Below are 15,896 nucleotides of genomic sequence, written 5' to 3'. Positions count from 1 at the left end.
CCCGGCGGCCCCAGGTGCGGAGCTGGCGGGGGGAGCCCCGCGGCCCGTCCCGGCGCTGCCGCCGGCGCGGGGCGGGCGGGGACGGGACGGGGCGGGACAGGACAGGGGTCCCGGGCGGTGGGAGGGAGGGGCGAGTGGGGGCGCGGGGCTGGGGGCGGGCGCCACGGCCTTGCCGTCCTGGCGAGCGGGTGTCCGTCCTCTCCCGGGCCGGGCCCGCGGGGCGGGCGGCGCTGGCGGGTTGCGGTCGGGTCGGGGTCAGCAGGTCGCTTCGCCCGGCGCTCACTCGGTGTCTGTGCCGCCCCGGTGCCAGGTGCAGGCGCGGCGGCGTTCGGCGCCGACCCTCCCTTCCTCGCTGCGCGGCGCCATGGCCATGAGGGAGCTGGTGGAGCCGGAGTGCGGGGGCTCCAACCCCCTGATGAAGCTGGCGGGGCACTTCACGCAGGACAAAGCCCTGCGGCAGGAAGGGCTGCAGGGCCCGCTGGCCTGGCCCCCCGGGGCTACCGAAGCCACAGCCGTGAGTGTTGCTCCGCTTGCTGGGCTGGGGCTGGGTCGGTCGGCTCGGGTCGGGGGTGGGCTGCGAAGGCGGCCGCGGGGTGAGCACTGCGCCGGAACTGTCCCTGCACAAAGGGGCAGTGGGACATTTTTCTGAGGAAAGAGGCCGCGGGGTCCCCCGGCACAGGGCTGTGGGGTGAGGGCATGTTTGTGGGCGCTCAGGGGATGCTGGTGGCTGTGGTGAGCCGTATATCTTGCTGTCACCGTCTTAAGCCAGACAGTGGTGGGAGGGGGGTTGGACAGAATCCCTCAAAGTGTTCCTGCTGCTTTAGCTTTAGCAGGCAGCTAATGCAAGAAAATGTTGACAGCCTAAGCTGAAGGAAGAGGAAGATATAATCTATTTGGGTCACAGTGTGTGTGTGGAGGGGGGTATGGGATCAAAACTGTTGACACAATTGCCCACTGTTCCCTGCAGGTATCCAAACCACTGGGAGTGGCCACCGAAGATGAGGTAAGAACAGATTAATTAATCTCCTTATAGCTTTTCTCATCAACACTCTTTGTTATTTTTTTGCCCTACCTGATGCTAGTATTTTGTTCTGACAAGCCCACTTCTTTCTCTCATGCTCCATGGATCTGTCTGTTCATCTTCTATGCAACGTTTGTAATCCATTTCTGTCTTTGGCAGCTGGTTGGAGAGTTTCTGCAAGCACAGAATGGCCCTTTACTATCCCGTGCACCCCAGACCTTTAAGATGGATGACCTGTTGGCTGAGATGCAAGAGATTGAACAGTCAAGCTTCCGGCAGGCCCCTCAGCGAGGTGAGGGGAGATGGAGTAGGTAGAGGTCTGGAAAAGATCTTGGTGTTATGGTTAAGCTCCTAGCAGTGTGGTTCTCGTCTACTCAGCACTTGTGAGATTGTATCTGGAGTATAGTTTTGAGATTGGGCTTCTCAGTACACTGAGCTAGTGGAACAAGTTCAGTGGAGATCAGTAGAGTATTCAGGAGCAGGAATACATGTTGGAAGAGGAAAGGCTGAGGGAACTGGACATGTTTAACCTAGGGAAGAGTCTAAGGGGCAGGGGGGTGGAATATCTCATTGCTGTCTTCAGCAGCCATGGTCAGGATCTTCACAGCGGTAGACAGGAGAAGGACAAGGGGAAATGGATCCAACTTGTGGAAAGAGAAACTGAGTAGGTGTATGGAAACATTTCTTCCCTTGGAGGGGACAGTTCAGTACTGGAACAGGTACCTGGGGAGGCTGGGGAGTTGCCAGCCTTGGACAAGTTCAGAAGTTACCTGATGAATGCCCTGGGCAACCTGATCTCTAGCTTTAGTGTTAATCTGCTATGAGAAAACTAGCAACCTCCGCAGATTCTTTCCAAGTGGAATATTTCTGTGATTTTATTCTAACAAAGAGAAGGGGAAAGGTCAGAGGTGATGAGGGCCAGCCTGGAACACTTAAATGATGCCTTTGAGTGCTGCAATCCTCACTTCCATTTCTTTTCTTCATGTAGCTCCAGGTGTGGCAGCCCTGGCACTGTCTGAAAACTGGACCCAGGAATTCTTGGCTGCAACAGATAGCACTGGTGATGTCTCTTCAGATTACAATGAGGCTGACTGGTCACAGGAGTTCATTGCTGAAGTGACAGGTGAAGTGTCCCTTTTGGAATTACTGTCAAGATGAATGTCAGTCACATGCCTGTGTATAGTGAAGAGTTACTGAATGTGAAACTGGGAGTCTTGCTTTGGGCCCAGCAGTCATTGTTTCCTGTAGCAGCTTTAATGGGGTGGCGGGTAGGGAAGCTGCTTTGTGATGGCTTAGCCAAATTGTGAACAGTGTGGTGTGGAAGCCTTTATTTAGGTGTAAGGGTCTTTTGGTTTTATCTTAGATTACTTGGAGAACTTAGGAGAAGCACTCTAAACTGCTTTTATAAAAACTGTGATTCAACTGATGCAAGTTGGAGATGGTTTGGTACTGCTTCTTGCTTTCATGTTCTCTAATTTCCTCTCTTAAGGCTAAGTTTTTCTTTGGTACAAAGGTGAATCTTTGGCCAATATTTTGTGTCAGTTAAATGGAGGTAGAGGGGAGTTACACCCTGGAAATGTGCGAAGTGAATGTTTCCGGCCCAAAAGTTAACCTTCTTATTTAAAGCAAGCCAGTGCTTTATCTGAAAAACCATTCTGCATTGTGTATAGAACTGTGTCTGGAATAGGATCCTACTACCATCCATGTCCTAATCTGGAAATTATGAGTAAGATTTAAATAGATCCTATTCTATTCTCCTGGGGTTGCCACTGTAGAAAACTGGGTAGTCCCATTCCTTGACCCTCAGTCTTTATTTTTCTGGGAATATAAATTGGCATTTATGAAGGTCTTTGAGAAAGTCCTGTTGAAAACCTAGTGCTTTGTAGGCTCTGCTTTTGACAGAGACTTGTAATGCATTGCTAATTTTCTTGATCTACATAGTATTGCACAGAGAGCAGATGAATAAATTGTGATATTAAAGCAGAAAATCGTAAGTTTATTCTCACTACAGTGGCATCTGTATTAATACACTGTCTGAACCTAAGGCTTGATTTTGAGATCAGAATAAACAAATACAGAATTAGCAAATAGAAACAAAGGTGTAGTGGTCTGCCGGTCTTACTTTTCTCCCTGTTCCTCCTGATGTCCTGTGCAGATCCACTGTCTGTGTCTCCTGCCAAGTGGGCAGAAGAATACCTAGAGCAGTCAGAGGAGAAACTGTGGCTTGGGGAATCAGAAGATCAGTCTTTGGCAGATAAATGGTGAGTCTGACTTTTCAAGGCTAGCTGTTGCTGCTAGGTACTTGTGTCAGTGAAGTTTGGATAGATGATACAAGTCTGCTATGGCCTGAATGCTTTTGAGTCTTTTAACCTAAAATGATGTTCTCAGGCCTTTGGTTTCAGAGAGAAGAGGAAACCATACTTGGAGACTGAAGTTTTGAAGAGGTTCCAGCTTTTCTGTTCTCTAGTTCTAGGAAGATACTTTGATTGTGTAGGCTAGCTCAATCTCATGCCTAATGCAAAGCTCTTTATAGTGATTTCAGGAGTGAGCTCAGGAAATTTTTTTTAACAACAGATGCTTTTTTAGATTTAGAGATTTCAAGTACTAGACTCTTCTAGTTGTAAACATTCATCACTTTATTCTCACTATCTGACAAACCACTTCCAGCCTTTCCTCAACATGTTTCTGGATTCAACTGTCTAGATATTATTTCAGTGTGTTTTTTTCTGGTAGATAAAAGAACGGTCTACTACTTCGGATCATGTCTCTGTAGGTACCTGTTGAGTACAGTCAAATTTTTCAATTAAAGAAGCAAAACACACACAAGCAATTTGGGCCTCTTAGATCTTTTCCTAAAAGACATTTTGTGTATTTGGATTCTCCTTCCTCTCAGCTCATGCCTTTCCTGACACCTTTCTGCAAATAATGGACATTCCTGAGTTATTGCCACCAGTTCCAAAGACTTCCCCAAGTGGTAACACCTAGAACTGGTCCTATCCTGCTGTAAACCAGACAACATATTGAGTTGTGTACTTACTGTGAGCCCTCAGTCCTCTGTGGAGCTGATGCTTTTCCAAGACACTGTTTTCCTCTTCAACGGGCATGACCTACTTTCTTTGTTCCTAGATATATGACCTTGTTTTTGGTAGTGCTAAAACTTGCAGTGTCTGATAGCATGAGAGCTTGCCAGGGAATCCAGACTGCTCTGCAGAACTGTGCTGACTCTGTGATTGTTTAATTCTGATACTGTTTGTGTAAGTTACTCGCACAGTTAACTTAGGACTAATTTTGAATTTTTACAGATGGATAGTGGTACTGAATCACATAGGAAAACCCCAGAATCTTTGAGGAGGGGTTGTATCCCTCAGTACTGTTGTCTGACCCGTTGTGTACACTGTGGTTAATGAAAGAGTTTGCTTTCATTATCAGGCCACCTCTTTCCCTTTTACTGCCTCTGAACACAGGTATGAGGAATATCAACCTGAGGAAGATCTTAAGAAAACTGTTACTGATTTCCTCTCTAAAGTGGACGATCCAAAACTCAAGAACACTGAGGTGAGAAAGCTCCTGATTTGGGCTGAGAGATGAATTATTACTATGAATTAGTAATTTTATAATTGGTAGTAGTTATAGTACTGTGAGTAAGGGGTGTGTGGAATTGAGAGGGGTGAAGACAGCAAAAGAATAAAGCCTCCTGTTGTCCCATATTTCCATTTCTTCCCTGGTTCCTGGAAGTTGAATCCTACAATCCACTTTTAGATATTATCCACCTCTACAACACGACTCTCCTCCCCACCTTTCTGGGCCTTTTGTACTCACTTTGCAGAGAGAAGCCCTCTTAGTGAAGGAGGGGGGCACAGGCAGAGGGCTTGTTGGCACAACATCTGCCCAGCTCCACCCTTGTTTCATTTCTCTGCTGCAGTTCCTAAAGTTTGTCCGCCAGATCGGAGATGGGAGGGTATCGATCGAAGCTAATCAGGTGACCCACAGAGACCAAGATCAGGCAGAGCAATGGGCAGCTGAGTTTATGCAGCAGCAGGTAGGAGCCCCAGGCCTGTATGCTCTGAAGGAAGAAAGCTTTTTGCCACAGTACCACAGTCTGGGAGCAAGGGAGAATGGCAAATCCAATTCTCAGCAATGCTGAGGGAGACAAGGGAGGGGCTGTTGGGCTCTTAGCAGAGTCTAGCCAGAAGCTGGGAATGTTTGTGGACAGCTTGTTTTCTCATCTCCCATAGCATCTGGGAGGAAGAGGAAATTCAGATGAACTCTTTTCCACTTTATAGGCCATCAGTTCTTACTGATGGGGAGGAAGGGTTGTCACATACCCTCCTGCTGTTTTGGGATGTGCCCTAAGGTAGCCAAATTCTAAAAAGAAAAGTGTGTTTCTGTTTCCGAACTCCCAGGGGGCATCCGATGCCTGGGTGGATCAATTTGCGCGATCTGGGAACATGTCAACTCTTGATACGGAATTTGAGCAGGCAAAGGCTGCTGTGGAGGTAAAACTGACTGAAGAGGAGGGCTGGGGTGCCAACTGAGTGCCCATAGTAGGGTTACCTCTCTCCTTTGCATGCTATGAGGAGGGCTGGAGGCCTTTTAGAGGGAGTTCTCCGGCATGTATAGATCTGAGTTTATGGTTGAGTTACTCTAGTCACATTCTGTTCTCCCTTCAGTCAGATGTGGACTTCTGGGACAAACTCCAGGCAGAGTGTGAGGAGATGGCCAAGAGGGATGCAGAGGCTCACCCTTGGCTCTCTGATTATGAAGACCTCAGCTCCTCATCATATGACAAGGTAATGGAGAAGAGGGTCTCTCAGCCCTAGCACTGTGATAGGATGCCTTGAGGAGGCTGGCAGTGTGTCTGGCTCACATGTGAACTCCACAGACCCTAAATGCTGATAGGACTCCTCACACTGGTCTTTTACCGTTACTTAACTCTCATCCCAGATCAGCTAGGAGTTAAATGTTGTTTTCACTTAGGCTTGTCTGCAAATGCTGTGTGGTTCTTGTACAACACCAAATACCAGTGAATGCAGGGATTCTATGCAATGGGTACAAGTGTTGTGGACCCTGACCCTGTCCATGCCCCTCTCCCCACCCCTCCCAAGCGGATAAGATCCATACCAAATGTTTCGTCTCTGTGGCAACTTGTTCCAGGTCTGGTTTGGGAGAATTTTTCAGCGCAGAGCAGGCAGGAAGAAGAACCATTCTTCTCTGATTTGCTGCAAATTAGCAATGAGGACGAGATGCTAGCTGGTCTGCAGTTTGATTGTTCCTGATGCAACAAGACTAGATTGTGCTGTGCTTTAGAGAGTGCTCTTCTCCCTAAGCCTGTCTCCTAGCATTAGCCTTGTCTGTCTTCCCTGCTAGGGTTACCAGTTTGAGGAAGATAATCCCATGAGAGATCACCCAGATGCATTTGAAGAGGGGCGGAAGCGCTTAGAGGAAGGTGACCTCCCCAATGCTGTCTTGCTCTTTGAGGCTGCAGTGCAACAGAAGCCAGATCATATGGAGGTGAGTGACAGTGGAGGTAACAGGCAGAGGTGTCAGGGTGAGTGTAGAAAACTCACTTCAGTGTTAGGAGCTGTGCAGGATGTATGAAAACACCTCATTTTTTTGTGGCTCTGGGTTTGTAGCTGATATATGTGGATCCCTGGGGGGGGCTGTGAGCAAAGGAGGTTTATGACTTAAGGTCAGTTAGAGGAAACACAAAGGCTCTGGCCCAGAGCTCTAAAATCTTTGTAGCACATGATACTGCACATGGAGCCAAGACAAATTCTCGTCTCTTAAGTTGCTTCTGTGAAAGTCTTTATTGGCATTGTAAGATTAGAGATGCTTATGGCAGATAACTGCTTTCAGTATTTGTACTGAAGTCTAATTCTGAGCAGCGCATTAGATTTGGGGTTCTGACTAAGACTTTCATCTAGATGCTGGGAGAAGATGTAACCCAAAACTGTTGAGAGAGATGGCTTGGGTGTCTGCACAGTCTTCATTTGAATTTGTGGGCCAAAGAATGATTTTTACACTGAAGACAGATTTCCAGCTCCAAATTCAGTGAATACTTTTTTCCATAAATCATTTCAGCTTCTGCAGGATGAATCGAGAAATGGAATAGTCTGTGTGCCTTTCTCCAGAGGTACAGAACATGGATGTTCTCAGGAGGAAGAATGCAAATACACTTGTATTGTCTGTTTCTGGAGTGTCTGCCTCAAGGACTCGGGGCCGCTGAATTATCTGTGTGTCTAATTCAAGCCCTGCTAATTGTATGTGATTGGACATACATAATTTGTTTCTTCTGAGACTTAGATGAGTGACACCTTGGAACAGAGGTTCTTGCCTTCGGGGAATAGACATTTGTCTTTTTAGGATACTGGGAGTAGGTGAAAAGTAGGTTTGAAGGTTTGAAGTAGAAGGTTTGAAAATCAGCTTTAGCTTTAAGGTGGTCAAAAGGCATTATTAATGCTCTTTTAGAACTGTCGCTTTCTTCTCATAGGCAGTGTGGGCTGCAGGCTGAGCATGATGGAGAGCTAGTAGAAACCTTAGGGGAAGAAATCTTGGTCCAGTTCTGGCTGGCTGTATTGAAAACATTCTGAATTCTTCTATGTGACTGCAAAAAGTACAGAAGTCAAGACTTCACAAATGGTACTGTGATCAAATAGACATGAACAATTGCTCTGAAGGAAATGTCAGGTTTGCTTTGGTCCAAGTCACAACTTTACCTTGAATCTCAGCTCTTCTGCTGGCAGAACACTATGCAGTTGTGTGGTCAGCACTTCTTGAGTTGCAGCAAGCTGTATGGTGAGGCATTAGAAATTCAAGGCAGTAGATTACCTTCTGCTTGTGGTGGCTTGTACAGCGTTTCTGGGTCTTTGCTAATGAAACAATTTCCTTCTGTGACGCAGTGGATGCTGCATTTTGTGACTTATGTTCCAAAAGCAGGTACTTTGTGCTGACAGTCCCACCAGCTGTGTAGCCTATTTTGAATCCAGGGGTGTGGACATCAGCATAAAGTGTACATAAAACACGTGCTTTGGATTTAGTGCCTTAGTTAAATATTCCCTATGTCACCTGCCGGGAGATGGAAGTCATTTTCATGTACTGGTGTCACGATGATTGAAAATTCAGTAAAATAACGGTGCTTCTACTTTCAGGTCTGATAGTCAACTCTCCAAGATTGTCACTTGCTAGTGGACCACTGCACAAGTACATACAGCTGCCTGCCTCGGGGGTCTTCCTATTGTTAGCACTGCTGCTATGCTGTGTTGTTCTTGGGAAATAAGAGATCGGCATTTTCCTCCTCCCTCTGCAGTTTGACCACAGTTAGAAGTTAAAAGTGGAGATTCTGTGATTTAAGTGTAAAACTGCCAACAGTTGCTTTATGATAGATTTCCAGGTAGACATTCACTTCTTTTCACTATAACAATGCCAATTTTGTTGGCCTTGAGGACCTATGTACCATGACATCTGTGTATCTTTTGAGAGGAACTTATACCTGTGGTTAATGTGTATATTTTGATATATTTGGCTTCACTTTAAAAATGTGTAGGATAATATGGTGGATTTAATCTCTGTGTCTGTGGCTTATTGGCTGATCTTTTTCTCTGTGAGTTGGACTTTATACGTCTTTATCTTCCCCAGGCCTGGCAATATCTGGGAACTACCCAAGCAGAGAATGAACAGGAGCTTTTGGCAATCAGTGCCCTCAGACAGTGAGTGTTGCAGAAGTGCTCCTGAGCATGGCTCCTTGTCTTGTGTGTGGTGCCACAAGGACCATATGGTTCTCATGGTGTACTCTGTCTCGGCTGTGTTACCTCCTGTATCTGGGTGTCTCCTGGACTGATAATATTGTATTCACTTCTCTTTCTTTGACCTACAGGTGCTTGGAACTGCAGCCTGGGAACCTCACAGCACTTATGGCTTTAGCAGTCAGCTTCACCAATGAGTCCTTGCAGAAGCAGGCATGTGAGACCCTGCGGGACTGGCTACGCCATAAGCCGGACTATGCCCACCTGCTGGAGAAGGAACCAGAGGAGAGTGTCTCGGGGACAAACCTGGGGCCTTCCAAGCGCGTCCTAGGTTCCCTGCTGTCTGAGTGAGTTAGGGTGACAAATTTCAGCCTTCAGCTGACAGGCTTCTTGGAGGGCTCGGGCTGGTCCAGGCAGGAACAGAGTGAGGAACCCCAGGCCAGCTCTCTCCACAGTACACCAGCATCCTGTTCTGTGCTTTTCCAGCTCGCTGTTCATGGAGGTGAAAGAGCTCTTCTTAGCAGCTGTGCGCAGCAACCCCTCAACTGTGGATCCTGATGTTCAGTGTGGCCTGGGTGTCCTTTTCAACCTCAGTGGCGAGTACGAGAAGGCTGTGGATTGCTTCAGTGCTGCACTCAGTGTGCGCCCCAACGTAAGAAAGGGCAGACTGTGGATGCCGGAGGTTTATGGGTGAAGGCTTGGGTGGAGGTGCTCTGTGTATGAGAGGTACATATTTGGAGTACATATTGGAGGAATAAGACAGACACACGGGGAAGGAAAGCTTAAAGCTTAAAGACATCCAGTTCATGTCAGTCCCTTCTCTCTGCTCGTTCCTCCAGGACCATCTTCTGTGGAACAAGCTTGGTGCCACCCTGGCCAATGGGAATCGGAGTGAAGAAGCTGTGGCTGCGTATCGTCGGGCACTGGAGCTCCAGCCAGGATACATCCGATCTCGTTACAACTTGGGCATCAGTTGCATCAACTTAGGCGCCCACCGGTGAGCACAGGATGGGCAGATGTGCTGTGACCCAGGAGTTTGCATGTGTTTGTGGGAGACAGGCTGCAATAGATTACTAGGACAGTGCCACACTGGCTGTGCCTCTTGGCATAGGAGAGCAGAGCAGGTGTGTGGACTCTGCCCTGAAATCAAAGTGTCACACAGTTACAGTTGGAGTAGAGGCCATCTGGACTTCAGATTCTTTTAGAGAGAAAAGGGGGACCTCTGGTTCTGGAGCGGGGCAGGATCTGGTGAAGAGGAGGAAACTGTTTTGGAGGGGAAATACTTTAGAAGCAAATGGGAGAGGGAGTATGAGATGTACCATCTTTTCCACTAAGCATGTGTGTGTTCTCATGTTGACAGTGAGGCTGTGGAGCACTTCTTAGAGGCCTTGCACATGCAGCAGAAGAGCCGAGGTCCGCGGGGGCAGCAAGGAGCTATGTCTGACAACATCTGGAGCACCCTCCGCATGGCCCTCTCCATGCTGGGGCAGAGTGACCTGTATGGGGCAGCTGATGCCCGAGATCTTCCCACATTGCTTCAGGCATTTGGCCTCCAGCAGTGACTCTGGGATGGGCTCCTCTGTGAGTGCAGGGTTGGCCCAGCCCAGCAATGAGTGACCTTTCTTAGAGAGAAAATGTTCACAAGGGTTCACACACATCTTTGCCCTGGTAGGGCAGATCATTGGCAACTGTTTTTTTTTTCAAGGTCCCCCTTTTGAAGTGTGCAACTTTTGCAACCTGTCTGTTGTGGCTTGAGCATCTCTGGGTGATTCACGTTATCACCTCCTTGACTGACTGACACTTTGCTGGTATAGAGATCATCAACATGGGGAAGATAGCAACATCCAGCCCTCTTGCCAGACTGCATTTGCAGTAATGCCCAGCTTGGCCATGAGACTTTGTGATAGCCATTCTGCAGAGACTGCCTGCAAGGATGTATTTTGAGTGCAGGTTGCTTGGGTGGGGTGGGATTGCCATTTGGTGAAAGGGTGAAAAATTCTGGGTTTTGAGCATGCTTCCCCATGTATTTGCTTGCATGTATGTATATATGGGTTGCTAGGGAAAACTGGGGCAGTAGTCCCCTTTTCTGGCCACTGGTAACTTCATGGTACAGACAGATGCTAGTTTCTCAGTGTCTCTTCATGAACCTTTAAAGACAAGAGTATTTACTTATGCTAGGGACACGGGTGGAGGTCCTTACCCTGTTAGGGTAAGAGGAGATCCCAGAGTTCAGGCTTGAGAGATTGTGATAGGAATAAAAGTCTAAAATGTAACCTCTCCTCCCAGAATATGGTGGGGAAAGGGGTCAAGTCTTAATTTTCTCTTGCTCACCTGTCATTGTTTTCCTTTGTGCAGAAGTTTCCCATCTTGTGTGTAACTGAATCTTGTTAATTATAAATATCTGTATATGATTCTATTGGGGAAAATGTTTTTTAATTGTAAAGTATTTTGTATAATAAAGGTATAAGCCCACTGGTTTTCAAAAGATAGATTAGAATCTCTCTCAGTTTCTGTCCCCCTTTTTGACCCAGGTTTTGTTTTTTGGATAGTTTATCCAAATGAAGCTTAAAGGACCTCATTTTGCTGTAGCCCCAGGCTTCAGTTCAGTGAGCCAGCAGAAGAGCTTCCCTGTGCCAACAGCTCTTTTTCCTTACTTAGGTTTAGAGGTCAGTGACACACTTTTTTTTATTTCTTCTGGCCATCTGCAGTGAGGGAGGTTGTGTTACATTTTATCACCTGTTTATGGAACCTGACTGCTGCAGTAGTCAAGGCTGGGGGCTTTCACAGGGAGGACCAACCCTTTCTCTTCCTCCGGGCACCTGTTTCTTCACACCTCTACCTCTCAGGCTTGGTTTTCTCTTGATACTGTAACAGTCAGGAGCAGGAAGTCTGTGCAGGGAATAGTTCTTGCTGTATGTTTTCTGAGCTTTAGTTTCCCCACTGTCTCCCATCCAGCCCTGTGTTCTCCAAGACCTACCTGCACTGGTCTGAGATTGCTGTAATGCAGACAAAACAACTTGCTGCTTGTGCAGCCTAAAAGGAAAGGAAACACTACTTTTGCGTCTTGCTCACCCACGCTGCTCCTGGTCAGAGATGTGTCTTTTGGTTTTTACTGATCTCAGTCTTTCTGTCAGATTCTTCTCTGCTAAGTGAAAGAAGGCATTTGCACCTATGCTATGCCTCACCTGCTGTCCAGGTGTTTTCCCTTCCCCTGTTCTCTGCTGTCTCTCTCACCACTGATTTCCTTTGCCTCTTTGCTCCACCACATTCCTCTCTGTTCACACTCACATTATAACTGCTTGACCTTTCCTTTTTCTCATCCTCAGGTTTCATTAATGCTTCTCCTTTCCTTAGTTTCCTAGTTGCCTCAATTACCCTTGCCATTTGGCTTAATCTTTTGACTTGGTGCTTGGTATCCTTCCCTATCACACACTCCCTTGTCCCTGCAGTTAGGGTGGGCTGTCACCATTTGTTTTCTTTTCCCATAAGTTCTCACTTTTTTTCCCCCTCCCACCTTAAATCATCTCACAGCATGTGTGCTACCTTTGCTGAGGATGAATCTTCAGCTAGACACTAGTCCCTATTTAATCTCCCAGGGCTGAGTGAAAGTTGAGCTGCCTTTTTCCAAATTGTTTCTAACCTTGTCCTATTAAGAGCTGTCTTTGGAGGAGGAGTGTTGATGCAAGGAACACCAGCTGACTGATTGGACCTGCATTCTGGTTCCAATTCACACCTTTTGCCTACACTCTGCAACCACATCTCTGGTCTCCAAACCTAGCTTGAACTGGGACTCTGTATGTATCATGATCCTAGTTTGCATTTCCAGCCACATCCATGTCTTCTGTTAGCAAGCCCAGTTGTACAGTGGGGGTGGGTAGCAGGTACCGAGCATTTTAGATTCACAGAAAGGTAAGGCACTGAGGGATGTTTGGATGCCCCTAATCCAACCCCCTGCTCACAACAGGCCTGACCCTAATGGTAAATCAGGTAGCTGAGGGCCTTATAAAGGATCGTACTCTGCAATTTTTGTGCTTTCTGTATTTTCTCCTCTTGTACTTTTCCCAGTGCCCAGAACAGTGGCAGGGCTTATCACCACTGAAAACTTGTGAGGGATTCCAGTATACCCTTTACCAAATCATTGGTGATTACAGGGCACAAGCTAATCTTTCATAGGGCCCTGAGCATGTGGTCAAATGGGATAGTTCAGTATGTGTTCTTCCACCTGTGCCTCTTGATATGTTTCTGCTGTTTTTCTTCCTTCAGTGTTTTATTTATTTGCTGCTTAAGGCCCCAGTAAGTCATAGAATCTCTTGGTGTTGACCTTAACATCCAGACAGAAAATGAAAATGTGCTTTGAGATCCTTATATTTCTAGCCACTGTGCTCCTCATTAGCTGCCATACTTTTCAAGGAGGTGGTTGTGCTGTCATTGTATACTCTGCTTTACCATTGCAGCTTCCTCATCCTGAGCTGCTGAGCCTCCTTACAATTCCAAGTTCTCTTGAGTTAACCCCTGAGCTCATGTATTGGGTCCCAGACTCCTACCTCTTTTGCCTGTATGTGCTGAAAAGTTGTCTGAAAAGTGCTCGGACCAGTCCTTCTCTAGAGGAATGCTCTTGGGGTGGTAACCTGAAGTGGGTCTTCATGGAAAGAGCATAAGGGCAAGCATATAGTGGCTACTCTCATATTCTCTAGGAATTTGCTGTTTGAAAGACTGCCTGACCCAGAAGTTGCATCAGTATGTTTGTTTAAGAGCCTTTGGTGAATTTACACTCTACCTGTGACTTTTTCATTTTTAAACCATGTGGTGCTTTTGGTCTTTATGATGTCGGGTGGATGCACACAAGAACTGTGTTTAAATACCTAAAGTTTTTGTTTTTTTTTTTTTTTTTAAGCCTGCTTTCTCTTCTTTTGTGGTCTCCTATTTCAGGTGCTGTGAGGCATAGCAAATGAAATGGTTCTGTTTGTTCCCTACCTCTGTACCCCACACTTCTGTATCTTTTCTGCTTTTACTGTATTCTTGCCAGTGTTTCCTTCATGCCCTAGCCTGCCTTGGGGCCCTGACTATAAACAACATGCCTCTTTTTCCTCCTCAGAGTTGGCCCCTGATGCTCAGAGATCTTTTGGTAGGCAAGGAAGGACTGAAAGCAGAACAGCAGCTCCCCCACCAGCAGCAGCACAGCAGCAATAGAGACAGGCCAGCAAGACAGGTTGCTTTGTCAGAGCAGGCTCTGGCAGCTTCTCCATAAGGTAGTCCCTTGTTCACTGAGGGAGGTGTTCCTTTGCACCTACAAAAGAGAAACTTTTTGTAGGTCACTGCTGTACTTAGTATGGCAAAGTATTGTCTGGTATTTTCTGATGCTTTTGGATGCCTGATTTGAGGTATGTAAAACTTTAAAACTCTGTAACTCTCCATGACTTTAGGAAGAGTTATAGGTACAGAGGTCCCCTAAAATACCTGATGCCGGATGGGTTGGGTTTTATTTTGAAACTTTTCCGTTTCCCTGTTGCATTTATTAAGCAGAAGTGACACCTAGTGTTGAGTCGAGGACAGGTCCGTGTCTGTCACATTCATGCTTGGACCAGGACACTAAAGGGTTTGGGAGCACAATCTGCTAATCAAACGTGAAAGGAACAAAATGCTGGATGCATTTTCTGAACGTGCAGCTTTTGTGAGCTGGAGAGGCTTTCCCAGCCAAATGTGCTGTGAAACCCCTGCTTCTCCCTGGTACTAAGCATCTAATTAATCCGGGTCTTTGTGTTTGTGGAGCCCAGGCTAGCAACTATGCCATGGATACCCACACATTCATTTATTATACAACCCAGAAAACAAGCTGGTTGCGTTTCTGACATTTTGAACTAACAGTTATTGACAGATGATCTGTCGGTTTTTTTGTTTGTTTGTTTGTTTGTTGCCCCTCAAGGGTTTGGTAGTAAATGCATTTTAGTCTGACTTTGTGAGTGGGCTGTTCACAGCTTGGGATTCTGTGGTCCAGTTGCATGTTCCTATGTTGCATTTTTGGGGACTGTTTTGTTTGAGAAACAGAAGTCTGAGAGACAAAAGTGAGACAGACTTCATCTTTGTGATGAAAAATTACTTTACCAGCCCTAACAACTGCTAAGAGTGTAAAACCCAAACAACTACCCCCTCCAACCACAAAAACTCCTCCAAAACAAAGGAACCAGTGTCCTGCTCCCTTGAGTTCAAAACTACCAGACAAAAAAAAAAAAGCTATCAGAAACTGGGAAGGTGCAGTTTATGTGTGATTTTATTATTTTTTTAATCCTCTTGTTTTAGAGTAAGGAATAAAACAGATGAGTAATTCTTGAGATACAAACTAAGGTATCCACTGTGGTAGAGCAGGATGGGAACACAAAAGGATCTGGTGGGTGAAGGACTTTGCTATTAATTTGATTTTTTTCACGATTTTACCTTTTTGAGCACTGTGATACAGAATCTACTTCTTTAAGCGAAATTGTTTTATCACCCTGCAATAGTCTCTAAAAAAAAGAGAGAAAACCAGTTTTATGAAAGAGATAAAAATACTTTAGTCTTTGCTTGTTGAAGTGTTTTTTGCATATTTGCTCATTTTCAAAGAATCTTCATGTTCATCATTCATCTCACTCCTATTGGTTTTTATCTGAGGGCAATAGAGAAAGAGGGGTTTAACCCTTTCCTCTTGGAGTTTTCTTCTCTTTCACTTTTGAAACAAACTTTCTTTTCCAGATTTTGAGATACTGCTGTTTCTGCAGGAAGGGGATAAGGGGAAGTTTGGGAAACCTGGTCTAGTGGAAGGTGTCCCTGCCCATGGCAGGGGGGTTGGAATTAGATGATCTTTAAGGTCCGTCCCAACCTAAACCATTCTGTGATTCATAAAGAAAAAAAGCAAACAAACCCAACCCACAAAGAAAACTCCATAAATATTTCCAATGTCAAACCCCTAACCCCACCCTGTGCTATTCTCCTTTTTTTCAGTGGCTTACTTCCTTGTGCATAAAGCGCCATATAAGTGAGGTTAGCAGCATTTAAATCCATTTAGTTTTCAATCCCAATAATACTAGGTCATCAGAACCAAGGACTCATTTTTTTTCTGTGAACCTGGGAGTATTTGTATATAGACCCTTTGCCATCTT

At 46.1% G+C, this 15,896-nt stretch overlaps 1 protein-coding gene across 2 annotated transcripts; it reads left to right on the top strand.

Moving 5' to 3' along the window:
• On the top strand, positions 1 to 11,250 carry PEX5 (peroxisomal biogenesis factor 5). 2 transcript variants are annotated; one of them, XM_032679839.1, is made up of 16 exons: positions 1 to 14; positions 311 to 514; positions 968 to 1,003; positions 1,181 to 1,313; positions 2,010 to 2,144; positions 3,177 to 3,282; positions 4,486 to 4,576; positions 4,944 to 5,060; positions 5,425 to 5,517; positions 5,692 to 5,811; positions 6,389 to 6,532; positions 8,657 to 8,727; positions 8,895 to 9,110; positions 9,250 to 9,415; positions 9,603 to 9,760; positions 10,124 to 11,250. In XM_032679839.1, the coding sequence occupies exons 2-16, from the start codon at positions 365 to 367 to the stop codon at positions 10,323 to 10,325; spliced, it is 1,938 nt and encodes a 645-aa protein (XP_032535730.1). In that variant the 5' UTR covers positions 1 to 14; positions 311 to 364; the 3' UTR covers positions 10,326 to 11,250. The 2 variants fall into 2 exon arrangements, with proteins under 2 accessions (XP_032535730.1, XP_032535732.1); XM_032679841.1 differs by lacking the exons at positions 1 to 14; positions 4,944 to 5,060 and having other exon boundaries at positions 283 to 514.
• Positions 11,251 to 15,896: the final 4,646 nt, after the last annotated feature.

This window comes from Chiroxiphia lanceolata, chromosome 2, assembly GCF_009829145.1.
Source record: "Chiroxiphia lanceolata isolate bChiLan1 chromosome 2, bChiLan1.pri, whole genome shotgun sequence".
Taxonomy (NCBI): Eukaryota; Metazoa; Chordata; class Aves; order Passeriformes; family Pipridae; genus Chiroxiphia; species Chiroxiphia lanceolata.
This window is presented reverse-complemented; position numbering and strand designations above follow the sequence as displayed.